Source organism: Ictalurus punctatus, chromosome 3, assembly GCF_001660625.3.
Source record: "Ictalurus punctatus breed USDA103 chromosome 3, Coco_2.0, whole genome shotgun sequence".
Lineage (NCBI taxonomy): Eukaryota > Metazoa > Chordata > Actinopteri > Siluriformes > Ictaluridae > Ictalurus > Ictalurus punctatus.
This window is the reverse complement of record NC_030418.2, coordinates 23554670-23568060: the sequence shown is the minus strand read 5'-3', so window position 1 is coordinate 23568060 and position 13391 is coordinate 23554670. Positions and strand designations below refer to the sequence as shown.

At 38.4% G+C, this 13391-nt stretch overlaps 1 protein-coding gene across 4 annotated transcripts in view; it reads right to left on the bottom strand.

Moving 5' to 3' along the window:
* Positions 1 to 13391, bottom strand: part of nin (ninein (GSK3B interacting protein)) — a 39157-nt gene extending 25766 nt beyond the window's left edge. For 3 of the 4 annotated variants that reach the window (XM_017464391.3, XM_017464394.3, XM_017464395.3), the window contains exons 1-4: positions 13085 to 13386; positions 6049 to 6246; positions 5164 to 5251; positions 1518 to 1687 (exon numbers count right to left, since the gene is read on the bottom strand). In XM_017464391.3, the coding sequence (XP_017319880.1) occupies positions 1518 to 1687; positions 5164 to 5251; positions 6049 to 6237 (447 nt within the window). In that variant the 5' untranslated portion in view covers positions 6238 to 6246; positions 13085 to 13386. Of the gene's footprint in view, positions 1 to 1517; positions 1688 to 5163; positions 5252 to 6048; positions 6247 to 13084 lie in introns of all 4 variants that reach the window. The other variant, XM_017464396.3, reaches the window with a different exon arrangement.

Sequence of the window (13391 nt, the reverse complement as noted above, 5' to 3'; positions counted from 1 at the left end):
ACAACGGCTGTGCTGTGATTTTGGCAATATTTACATATAAAATGAACACTCGGTGAGAAAGTTATATGTATATTTTTTCTCACACTGAATGTGCTGCTCCTCTCTGAGTACAGAACAGAGTAGCCGAAGAGAGAGGTGTACCTGCGGGGGGAAAGCAGGGCCTCGTGCTCGCGGGGACGTTCTGGCCACTCTCTTCTATGGAAAGTAGCTTAGGTTTGTCCAAAAAGTCGTTAGATGTGTCACTATGTGCTTTTTAGGTGCTTAAGGGGCCTGAAAAGAGGACCGGAGCTGTTTCTGTTCAAATGAGTGAATAGCAAGGGGAGAGGGAGAGGGAGAGTCTGCAGCAGTGAGTCATGTATTGAGTGAACGGATTGTATCAGTGTTCTTTTGAAAATAAACTTAAAAGTTATTTAGCGATTTCACATTTATTGACTTTTAATAAGGCGCATGGTATTTAGTGGTTAGCACGTTCGCCTCAAACCGACAGGGTTGGGGGTTCAATTCCTGCCTCTGCCCTGTGGGTGCAAAGTTTGCACGTTCTCCCCGTACTGTGGGGGTTACCTCCAGGGACTCCGTTTCCTCCCCCAGTCCAAAGACGTGCATGGTAGGCTGATTGGCATTTCCAAAGTATCCGTAATGTTTGAACGGGTGTGTGACTGTGTATGCGCCCTGCAATGGATTGGCACCCCACCCTGTGCCCCATGCCTTTTTTTCCTGAAAAGGTCATTAATTTTTCCCATACACCAATAGCTGCCAACGACTACATTTACATGCACATCAGTATTCCGATATTAATCGGAATTTGGCAATATTCTAATTAATATTGAGTCATATAAACGCCACAATCTGATTGACTGATTCAGATTAAGACAATATTCCGATTCCCCAAATTCTGATTTGATCCTACCCCTGGAAAAAAAATGTATCGCATATAAACACCTTATTTTAAAAAATTCAATGAAAGGAGATATATGCGCATGCTCAGTCTGCAAGGACTTGTTTCTGTGTGTCTCTTTTCTTCCTCTAGATTTACACATTTTTATCATTTCATAATGCCAATCACATTCACACGTTTCTAGAGTAACTGGAAGGTCAGTGATGGATACACACACTGCTCTAAATTCTAATAAATGCCAATTATCTCTCAGGCATGTATTTATTTAAGTGAAAAAGAAAATGTGAGAATATGCACAGTTCAATCTCCAGTTATCTTCTGAGTCACTCATACACGTCCTGTATTCACTGCTATCTCCATGGTGAAATTTCTGTCATTTTTAAAGATTGTTCAATGATCTTTCACTCTTTGTTATGTGCTGTACATGCTGAACATTCCATTATTAGCATTTGAAGGCTGAGAACTGTCCTCTAGAGTCTGACTACTTTTCCTGATGTTTTGAGATTGGATGCAGCAGGAATGGGGCACAGTGTGTGGTTGTGTGTGTGTGTGTGTGTGTGTGTGTGTGTGTGTGTGTGTGTGTGTGTGTGTGTGTGTGTGTGTGTGTGTGTGTGTGTCTTACCTCACGCTTAACAGGCAATGTCCCATCGGAAGTCCTTGTGGCTGCATCCTCGTCTCTTTCCACCGATGGTGTGCGCACAAGATCCGAGCTGGAGTGTGTGAACTCCGGTGTGGACCGACGTCCATATCGCTTAGTGCCCTTTACAAAGCGAGGCTGCACCTCTGGGGAGACTGGAAAGTGAGAATCAGAAATCAGACAGATGCACACTTGCTGGACATTAAATACATGGTCTATAGTCTATAACATTTTAGACTTATCTAAAAGCCTGAAGCCTGGTTTTCATGGTCATTTCCTCAGTTACCAAACACTGCACTAGTTTATTAGGTATCTGCAATTATCACTAATGATTTTATGAGGTTCACCTATCTTTAAGTGCACAATTACTGACTATAGTCCATGACATACTATGCAGTTTGTCAGTGAGCCTGAACGCTTTCCCTCAATTAAAAAAAAGACAACCACAGGAGAACCACTGCTTCCAATATGAGTGCATCACTATAAAAACTATCCTGAGACCAGACCTGACAGGACCTAGAGTAAGACTTAATCTTGAATGCTTTCCTTACTTTGTCACTGTCATCTATTTCAAGAGTTCCTTGTATAGAGTAATCCTCTTTAAGAATCTTAACCTTGTTTCCACATACCTAGACAGGAAACATCGTACTATGCATACACTTGCATGCACTTCTTACCGGATAACCATCAGCATTGTGGCTATCACGTGGCTAAGACCGCCTGTACAACGCAAACTGAGAGATTGTGCATGTGTTGATGTCTCTTTCCTTATTTTGCCCCAAATTATGTAAAGCTTAATATTCTTCTTACACATGATGAAAAACCAAAACACAAAACCAAAAGTAGACCATTTACCTCTGAATAGGCAACACAAAAAATGGCTCTGCTATTTTGGCTCTAAAACCCCCAACCAACCAAACAAAAATACCTGTAAATACCTGGGGGACACGCAAGGCTGAAAAGCTTTTTCATCCATTGGTTGGAAATATGACAACATAAAAAAGGTACATCTTTTCACATTTAAATAACCAAGCACAGAGAACCATTATGAGATATATATATATATATATATATATATATATATATATATATATATATATATATATATAATACATATACACACACACACACACACACACACACACACACACACAGGCAAGAAAAAGTATGCGAACCTTTTGGATTTTCATGGTTTTCTGAATAAATTTGTCATAAAATGTGATCTGATCTTCATCTAAGTCAAGGGTATTGACAAATATAATGTGCCTAAAATAAGAACACAAAAAAAATATGATCCCTCATGTCTTTATTGAACACACTCGTTCAACATTCAAAATGGCAGTGGAAAAAGTAAATGAACCCTTACAATTAATAACTGTTTGACCCCACCTTGGCAGCAATAACCTCAACCAGGCGCTTCCTGTAGCTGTGGATCAGACCTGCACATCGTTCAGGAGGAATTTTAGCCCATTCTTCCTGGCAGAACTGCTTTAGCTTCGTCATATTCTCATGTGTATGGCTCTCTTCAAGCCATTCCATAGCATCTCTATTGGGTTGAGGTCTGGGCTCTGACTTGGCCACTCCAAAAGGCGGATTTTGTTTTTCTGAAGCCATTCTGTTGTGGACTTGCTCCAGTGTTTTGGGTCGTTGTCCTGTTGCATCACCCAACTTCTACACAGTTTCAGCTGACGTACAGACATTATCCTGAAGAATTGTCTGGTATACTTGGGAATTCATCTTCCCCTCAATGATTGCAAGCTGGCCAGGCCCTGATGCAGCAAAGCAGGCCCAAATCATGAGGTTTCCTCCACTATACTTTACGGTTGGGATGATGTTTTCATGATGATATGCCGTGCCCTTTCTACACCAGATGTAGTGCTGTGTGGTTTTTCCAAATAGTTAATCTTAGTTTCATCAGTCCACAAAACATTTTGCCAATACCGCTGTGGAGTGTCAATGTGCTCTTTTGCAAACTTCAGGCGTGCAACAATGTTCGTTTCAGTAAGCAGTGGCTTCCTTCATGGTGTCCTGCCGTAGATACCCTGATTGTTCAATGTAGACTCATGAACAGAGACGTTAGCCAGTTCCAATGATGTCTTCAAATCTTTGGCTGTCATTTGGGGTTGTTTGTTTTCATTGATGAATCTTTGTTGTGCTCTTGGTGTCATTTTGACTGGGCGCCCACTTCTTGGTAGAGTAGCAACAGTCCCAAAGTGTCTTCATTTGTAAAAAGTTTGCCTAACTGTAGACTGGTGAATTTCTAGAGTCTTTGACATCACTTTGTAACCCTTGCCAGCTTTATGTAAATCAACAATTCTTGATCATAGATCCTCTGAAAGCTCTTTTTGGCAAGGCATGGCTTACATAAGCGTGTGCTTCTTGTGCAGAGCAAACTCCAAAAGTTTGAGGGGTTTTTATCACTCAAAGTAGCTGTAGTCCACACCTCCAAACTCATTTTCTTAACAAGACTCCAATGAGCTTTTTTGAGGTCATTAACTCAAGGGTTCACATACTTTTTCCACAAGCACTATGAGGTTTTTTTGGTTGTTCTCAATAAAGACATGAGGGATCAGAATTGTTTTTGCATTATTATTTTAGACACATTATATTTGTTAATACCCTTGACTTAGATGAAGATCAGATCACATTTTATCACAAATTTATTCAGAAAACCATGAAGTTCCAAAAGGTTCACATACTTTTTCTTGCCACTGTATGTGTAATATATATATATATATATATATATATATATCTCATATTTAGCAGCTGAAAGCTACAAACACAACACAGCCGCAAGACCAATGATACACAGCATGTTTGGGTCACTTCCTGAACTTGTGTTGATTCTGAGTCAAATTGTTTCCTCGCTGCAATCGTACAGGGCTCGAGTTCACTTCACTTCAGCCAGACTGAGACAACATCACTCAGAAGCTCCTAATTTGTTTTCTAGTCTGCACCCGAGGGTCATTCCTGTACTCTCACTTGCCTAAACAAACTGCATAGACGGGGAAAACACACGAGGGTTTGATTGAAATGGATTAAACACAGCATATTTAAAAGCATCCTGACAGATAATGTAAATTAATTAATTAATAGATTTTTAAAAATGCCAGAGATGGCACTAGAAATTTAGCCATCACTCATTTATGTGTCTGAGTCTTAGGCAAGGCTGACTCACGAATTAATACTCTTAGTAATTCAGTGTGCCGACTTGTGCTGTCTGAATACCTTAGCCTGTTTAAAAGGTTTAGAAACATGCTACTCACATTATTACCTAAATACCACCACCACCATGTTTCAGGACCACTTTCCCTGGACACTGGACATGCACTTGACATTTTAAAGTAGGTGAAGCTCAGCTCAATCTCTGGGTTATTCTGATTGTCTGTCTGACCCTCTAGTCAGTGTTACTATAGAGACGCGACAGCAAAAGTCCACTTAGACATTGGCTAAAGTCCATCTCATTACCATCAGACAGCTCAAGCTAATGAGAACTACGCTACCACACAGACAGGGCACTTCAGTAAGAGTACCAGGCTTTAATCATTTGATTTAAAAAAAAAAAAAAAAAAAAACAAAACTTGAATACGGTCATTAAACTTCAAAACGGACACGCAGAGGATGATGTTACCTGGTCGAGGAGGGTTTTCTTTAGCTAGCGTCTCTTCATTGGAGGAAAGCACCAGAATCAAAGCGTCCTTAAATTGCTCAAATTCAACCTGCAAGACGGAAACACAATGCCAGTATTCAACATGCATAGTGAATTTAATAAGGAAAACAGGTGCACTGCTGAGGCCTTGAGAAGATTTCAAGAGGGTAAAAAAAGGCTGTCTCATATTCAACCTTCTGAAAGTGACCTTTATAGCTAATGGCAGCAAATGTGTAAAATGCTGAGTTGCTCTGCAGCTGTTCCCCTGTGGTGAAGAGAAAAGATTAAAGATCCCAGTTAAAATCGGACAAATAATCTCCAACACGACTATTAATTAATTCCCGGTTGCCTGGTGACTAAGGGAACTGTGGGTGTAGCCCGAATGATTTGGGGAGCAACAGCTGCCCAAGACAATAACACACACTTCTGCATATGGAGGTTCCCTTTGTGGATTATAGCACTCTTATAACAGTGGAGTGGGGGGTGCGGGGCGAATGGTAGATGCTGTGCAAGTGCGAGAGCGTGTCTCTTTTGAGGTTCACTCCATTGTTAAGCCAGAATAAAGACTCAGTGATCCTCAACAAGTGCTCTTCCCCCACATTAGCAACAAAACATTGCTCCAATCTATCACACATGTATGCTATATAAGGGGCAGAGAAAACAGGATGAAAGTGAGCACAAAGGATTTGCTCGAAAAACATGGTAGAATTAGATTTAAATTCAAAGAAAGATCACAGCAAGGAAAGAACTGATTTCAGTTCACTTTGCATAAATGTCCTATTGACTCTTTTGATTGATAACCCTGCAAAAAACACACTACTTTTCAAGTTTATAGACAGCGTGCATTTGGCGTATATCGACTCTTACCCGTTGGTCCTGTGTGTCGAATAGTGTGTGTAGCAGTGTGTGTAGCGCTTGGTCAGCCAGCTGTAGGGCGTGACAGAGCTCGGTTAGCTCCTCTGGGCTTAGTGAACCAGCACCGCTCCCATCGAAACTCTGAAAGACTTCCCTTAAGCGCTCCTCATGCTGATCCCTCTGATCTCCCTCTCCATCCATCAGACTGCCCTGTATGAAAACACACCAAAGTTATGGGATATCATAATCATATTGTTAAGAAATATTTTTTCCTGGAAACAAAACACTCTTCAGATGTAGGGTGTAACTGGATTGGTACTGGATCAGATTGGATATGTTTCATGTCCTGAATACTGCATCTGTGATGCTGATTGACATGATGTGGAATCTGCACATCAATATGACAGCATCATGCCTGTGATGGTTCGCATAACATGACCAATCCGTACAGGATTTTGCAGAGTTTCTGTGATTGTTACGGACCAAAATGCATGATTTTGCTGTGGCTTTTTTCAAACTTTTCGATACAACTTGCGTAGTTAATTTGTGGGGGTTTTTTGAGGAAAACTACTTGAATTGGCGAAATTGCAATTGCACAAAATTATTTCAAGGTCTTTCAAAGTGAAGTTTGTTGGTAAATGAGATATTTTAGCTGAACTCATGTCAGATGCACCTGAACTAAAGAGGGCTTTGACTGAATTAGTGTTGTGATGGCGTCACATGACGCATCTTGGCCCATATATGTATGTATGAATGAATGTGTGTGTGTATGTGTAATAATTATATATATATATATATATATATATATATATATATATATATATATATATATATATATATATATATATATATATATATATATATATATATATATATATATATATATATATATATTACACATACTTACACATACATACATACATACACTGATGTTGGACAAAATGTTTGATCTGGTCTAGCCACAATGACATTAAAAAAAAACCCACCTTTACACATCCCAATAATATAGTCAACTCAGAAGTCTGAATATATGCATTGTTTGACTACAGAATAGCGGTGTGTGATTAAGTATTTATATAAGGTTTTTCCTTAAAGGCTTTTTTTTTTTTTTTACAAAACACCAGAGATTTCCAATTGTATCTGCAAAGGGCTGTCATGCATGACTCGCATGAGCCACACCTAATTTCACTTGTTAGTTAAATCAGTTGAATTAATTGACTGAGGTCTTTAGTGATTAGGTGTGAGTTATCAGTTATTAGGTGTGGCCTCTATTTGGCTGGGATGAAAACCTGCTGCCACACCAGTCCATTGAGGGTCGAAGTGGATACTCTTCAGTACACAGTACTGCAAAATAGCAGCGACACATTTACAGAACACGTGGTTTCTATCATTTTTAACTAACGAGTCTATTAATGTCACAGAAGTACTGATTATTACCCAGGATACTCACAGAAAAGTGCATTGCATGTAATTTCTCATAACTTCAGCATTATACTGTCCAGCCCTACATATCAGACAATATAAAAAAGTAAATCTGAGAAGATGCACCTGTTCCTTGTATAAGCTTCTTATAAGACATTGACTGATGTATGAATGTTGCCAGACTTCTCTCTCATCTGTTCATGGGAAAAGGAGATCAACTCCTCTCAGCTCTCAAAAGTATGCACGCACACACAGATTATTGGTGCCCCGATGGGAGTGAGAACATAAGATGGCACTTGGCCAGAGAGTGGCCTGTCTATGCTGGGTCAATAATTGTTAGCTAAAGCAACAGGAGTTAATGGGCAGAGACAACAGGCAATAACTCCTCTGACTCATCAACATGCAAACTTAGTAATGCTCATATTACTACTTTAATCCCATTAAAGCTTTGCAAATGATTCCTTATGCAATTAGACGAGCACGTTTGTCAAATTATTACCCGTGACATGGTTATGTAACTCTTCAGAATGTTTGAGAGATCATATGATTTGGGCTTATACTGTAGGTGATGTCACACAAAGGGAAGCCGATATACAAGAGCAGACAGGAAAAGTCATGGAAGGTAAATGACCTGAAGCCAATCCTTGAGCAAAACAGACAGAGCTATTATGGTACTGCCTTCAGAGTGACACACAAATACATGTTCAAGTTCGGCTAAAAATAAAATGTACACAATTTACCACTTACTCTAAATTTAGTCCACTAACCAATCCATGTTTGCTGTCTATAGTTTGCTTCTTTTGTATTGATTTGTAGGTATGGGCATAAAATTACCAAAAAGCAATCGCAGACTTGCCTCAAAAGCCTATTGCTTGGCTCAGTTACTCCAGTTCTACATAAAATACTCATTCATTCATCTTCAGTAACCATTTCATCCTGGTCAGGGTCACAGTGGATCCAGAGCCCATACCCAGAACACTTGGCACAAGGTGGGAGAACACATCCAGGATGGAACATCAGCCAATCACAGGGCCCCATGCACACACACATTCATATATTCATTAACACCTAGTGGCAATTTAACATAGCTAATCTGCCGGCATGCATGTTTTTGGACAGTGGGAGGAAACTGGAAAACCAGGTGGAAACCTGCACGAAACCCAAGACAGTAACCTGAGCTCAGGATTGAACTGAGGACCATGGAGCTGTGAGGTGCCTATACTACATAAACAAACATTTTCATGAAATAATAAAATAAACACATATTTACAAAAGAAAAAACTAAACAAAACACAACACTCATACAAGTCAAGTTTTGTTTCATACCTCCTACCAGAGTCTGATACTGAACTCCTACATGACTTTACTAAGCATATAATGTTTTTATGCATGGTCATAGAAACCGCATAAATCTACTGAGATTACTGAAAAACTCAAAGCAGTTTAATGTTTGATGATTTAAGACAAAAGCTTAAATGGTAACTACAGCAACATTGTAGCACTAGTGCAAACCTGAAGAAGAAACGTGAAAAGTCTTCACTGTTCAACTACATTTATGATGAGAAAACATTTGTATAAGTTTTGGTTAAATGCAAAGTATGTCACATGATGGTCTAACAGCTCTTACATAAAGGACAAAGTAAAAAATGAACCACGATAAAATCAAAAAGCTACAGGTGTGTGTGGGTCTGTGTGTAATTTCTTTTTGGAGTGTACTGTGCGTTTCTATGCACGGGTATATATATGTGTGTGATCAATAGGGAGACACCTGGCCACTCAGTTCTCTTCAAGGACCACTGATGCTCACTGAAGAGGAGCAGCTGGGCTTTAAAACCCCCTCCATGTGCATGCTCTGTGTGTGTGTGTGTGTGTGTGTGTGTGTGTGTGTGTGTGTGTGTGTGTTGAGAGAGCAGACACCCTTTGTTGTTGCTTCAGCCACTGTAGTATAGCACCCACCCCAACACACACAGACAAACACATTTAAAACAAAGGAAAAAATGCTATGACCGATCCATAATATAGAACAGACCATGTCTTTGGGGAGAGTTCCATACCAATATAACAATATAACATCATAAACAACCTGACTAACTATTCCATCATGATGGCACAGGAAATATCTGGGGACAAGCAAGATCTGAAATGTAGATACACTTTTAATTTAAAAAAAGCTGTATTTGAATTATGGCTTCGCTAATTAATACCATAATCAACTGTGTGCTTAGGTAAAGCTAGCAAATTGCCTAAAGTTAAATAGCATTTTATTGACTGGTGATGTTAACTTGAATACCATTGTAACACATTTACTTATTTATTTACTAATGTGTGAACTTTGTTTATATTCAGTATGAATTCTATTAAGGAACCAAGTATTCTGACTACCTAAGTATATAATAAGTGCAAAACTCTTTTCTGTTATTTAACAAAAATTATAATGCACAATGAACTATTTTGTTTAGGGATGCACCGAATGTTTGGCAACCGAAATCATTAAGTGAAAAGGCAGAATAAATTTGACCGAATTATGTGTTTGATGACGTGACCAATAGCCTAGCAACCAGATTGAGATGCGCGAAGCATTAATTGTAGCAAACATGTCGGCAGTGTGGAAGCATTTTAAAGTGTCAGAGAAAGATGCAAGAATGGCCGTTAAAGAAGTAGGCATATGTCTAGGACAATTATTCATTTGTTGTGGGTCCAGCCACTTTTTTGCACTCGTCAATGCACTTTTTTGTTGTAGGCTACAGAGTGTTACATTCTTTCAGCAGTCAGTTATAGGCCTAACATAGGCTATTCAAGGGGGGCTCAAAGATGACCACATAAAAATATTATTAATTTTACTAATTTATTTATTTAAAGTTATATTGTGCCTTGATGATAGCCTATGCCTGCTGGAATGTAAAAAAATGTTGAGTTAAATAAATATTTTGAAATTGTAGTTTTTGTAATTGATTTTTTCTTTGAAAAGTAAGACAAAATAGTAAAAAGCACATTTTGACTATTTAATTAATGCAATGGAGAAAAAATGGCAAAATAAATGGAAAAAAACGCGAAAAAACGTGTTCAGTATTCGGCCAAGTTCTTTATTATATTCAGTTTCGGCCAAGAATTTTCATTTCGGTGCATCCCTAATTTTGTTCCTAAATTGGCTGAATAATAATTGCAATGACAATATTGAGCAAAATAATCTATATGATCATTTTTAGCTATTACTAGGCAGCCTGATATTTTCACAAAGTAGAACCTTGACTGGCACTTTGATTGACAGCTGTCTGAGTGAGGTCACTAAAAGTGAATCAGAGTGTTATAGTCAGAAGCACACACACATGCCTGCAACAACTGTAATTACATTATACCCTTCGCATCCAAATCTCACAGCACACACAATCATTTATATATTCCATGGTTGTAAACTAGGGATGGGTAATATCTTATCGTTTGCGATATACCGGTAGAAATTCTTCCTAATATAAGAATTAGTTTTCCTGCGATGATAACGATAAAGCCTAGTTGATGACGTATTTGTGTGTGTGACCCATTCGCAGCTCACATGCAGAGTGAAAATAAGTACGGTGGAAGGCGGACGTGAAGCTGAGGAGGAGTTTATTGCTAAATGAGGAGCTAGCGCTACAATCTGGAACTGGCTTTCTTACAGAAAATCAATTTTACTTTTAGATCAATGTTTGTGTTTCTGAGGCTCTCAAGATCACAGCTACACCTGTAGCTAAAAACAGTGGTGAATGGTACTGTATTTATATCGTCACTGATATTGTTATCGCAATAAATACCAGAAAATATCATGATATAGTTTTAAGTCCATATCGTCCATCCCTATCGCAAACGCTCCTGTAGTTACAAACATACCGTACCCACGAAGGTAAGTGTGTGTGTGTGTTTAACAGTAGGCCATAAATGTCCAGCCATCAAAACCAAGCTTTATCTCATGAGTGTGTTTACACTGTTGAAAAGCAGAATTTATTTTGCTATAGTCTGGTAATGTTTACAAAAAATCAGTTGATCAGTGTGTGCTCAGTGAGCCGAACACTTACTGCTCATTAAACAGAAGCCTGACAACAAATGGAATAAAACAGTGTAGAAAGAAACAAACATTAAACACTATCTGCCTGGAACAGCATCGTTCCAGCTGAGGAGTCTTTTGTTATTAACAGAAAGGCAAGCTATGCTTTTAATAATAGCTTCTCCTGAGTTTATATTAACATTTTTATGTGCAATGTCACATGAACAGGGTTTTTTTTTTATTATTTCTTTTTTACATACAAGGAATCAAGCAATGCATTTTTAAAAAATATTTAGATCCAACTACCATGCTGTACTAACACTATATTCTCAGAAGACGATGTAAACAGTCATAACTGTGACCGGTGGGATAACACATGATTCACTGCAAATACATAACTGTATTTGGTAACTGATCATCCTAACTCTTTATTTTACACTATAATCCTTTTAATATTTATTTTAGTTTTCTACCACAGGGATAATTATTCATTTACAAATGAAGTCACAGAAAGGTAATCAAAGGGAATATACAAATCGTCCCTGCTGAAAAAACAAAACCCCAATAGAAACCTTTACAGAAATACTAATGGTTTCCACTACAAATACCATTACAAACCATCAGCTAACCATTAAAACATCATCATCATCATCACTAATGGTCCTTAATGGTATCCACTATTCATAACATGCCACCAACAGAAGGCAACAAATCACCAGTAGAGACCCATAGGGACCATTAAAACCAATACAATTCCCATTATAACCATTACAAATTGTAAAGGGGTTTCTACTGGTCCCCACCCAGCAGGGCTTACATTTGATTACTTGTACTTTCAACAGTTAAGTCAAATTATTGTATGGGGTGGGAACGCATACAGTTTAACCAGTAGGACTGACCAAGTATAGTGAGAACTACTCAGAAGTACCGGGGAATTAAGTATTAAGGTTAACAAACCATGGGTTTACATGTTTCAATAAGTAGTCGTTAAAAAGAAAAGTAACAAAAGGGAAGTCCAAACCCACTTTAAAACCTCCTCCACTCAGGCAGATAATGTGACAAAGCAGAAGTAATTATTACTAAACGAGACGCTTCCATAGCGACGACTAACTTCCGCTGTCCAAGGGTAACACACTAATAATAATAATAATAATAATAATAATAATAATAATAATAATAACAATAACAACAACAACAACAGGCTAAGTCCTGAAGTGCACACTACACTAATAAATACACATGATGTAAAATAGGAAGTAAACCTACACTAGCATATAAATAAGCGGATTATTATGCAATTTTAATACAGCCGGTAGTTTTTGGGCCTCATATTCTGATTCTGCTTGTTTGAGGTTTTTACTAGTATTACTATTTTTTATTTATTTTATTATTTTTTTTTAAATATTATTAAAAGCAGAAACCGGTATGCTGCCTTTGTAACACCGGAAATTACCGACCGATGATTTAAGAGTTTTGCTTGGAGAGCGAGTCAATTTTCAAATCTAGCGCCCAAGACTGCGGGGAACACGACCTCGAGATAATCAGCTTTAAATTCCAACCCAGTGTCCATGGAAAGTTATGAAAATAAGTTTAAATCGCAAGACATACCCACTCCTCTCAGTGTGAGGTTTCACACACACTCTCCTCTGCTTCGCTTTTTTAAATAAATAAATAAATAAATAAATAAAAAATCTCGGCAGAATTGTTCACTTGGGGAAAAACGCATCCAGAACCAGAGATTTGTCCAGAACCTCCTCACAGCGCGGATTAACGGTCATGCACACAGACACAGTCTTCACACGTTTCCGTTCACGGTGGGATTAATCCAACTGTTATTGAGCTGTAAGAGCTACAGGTCACTTCATCTCCAGCTGAGGGGTTTCGACTGAACCTTTTGTTTTTTTTTAGGGAATTT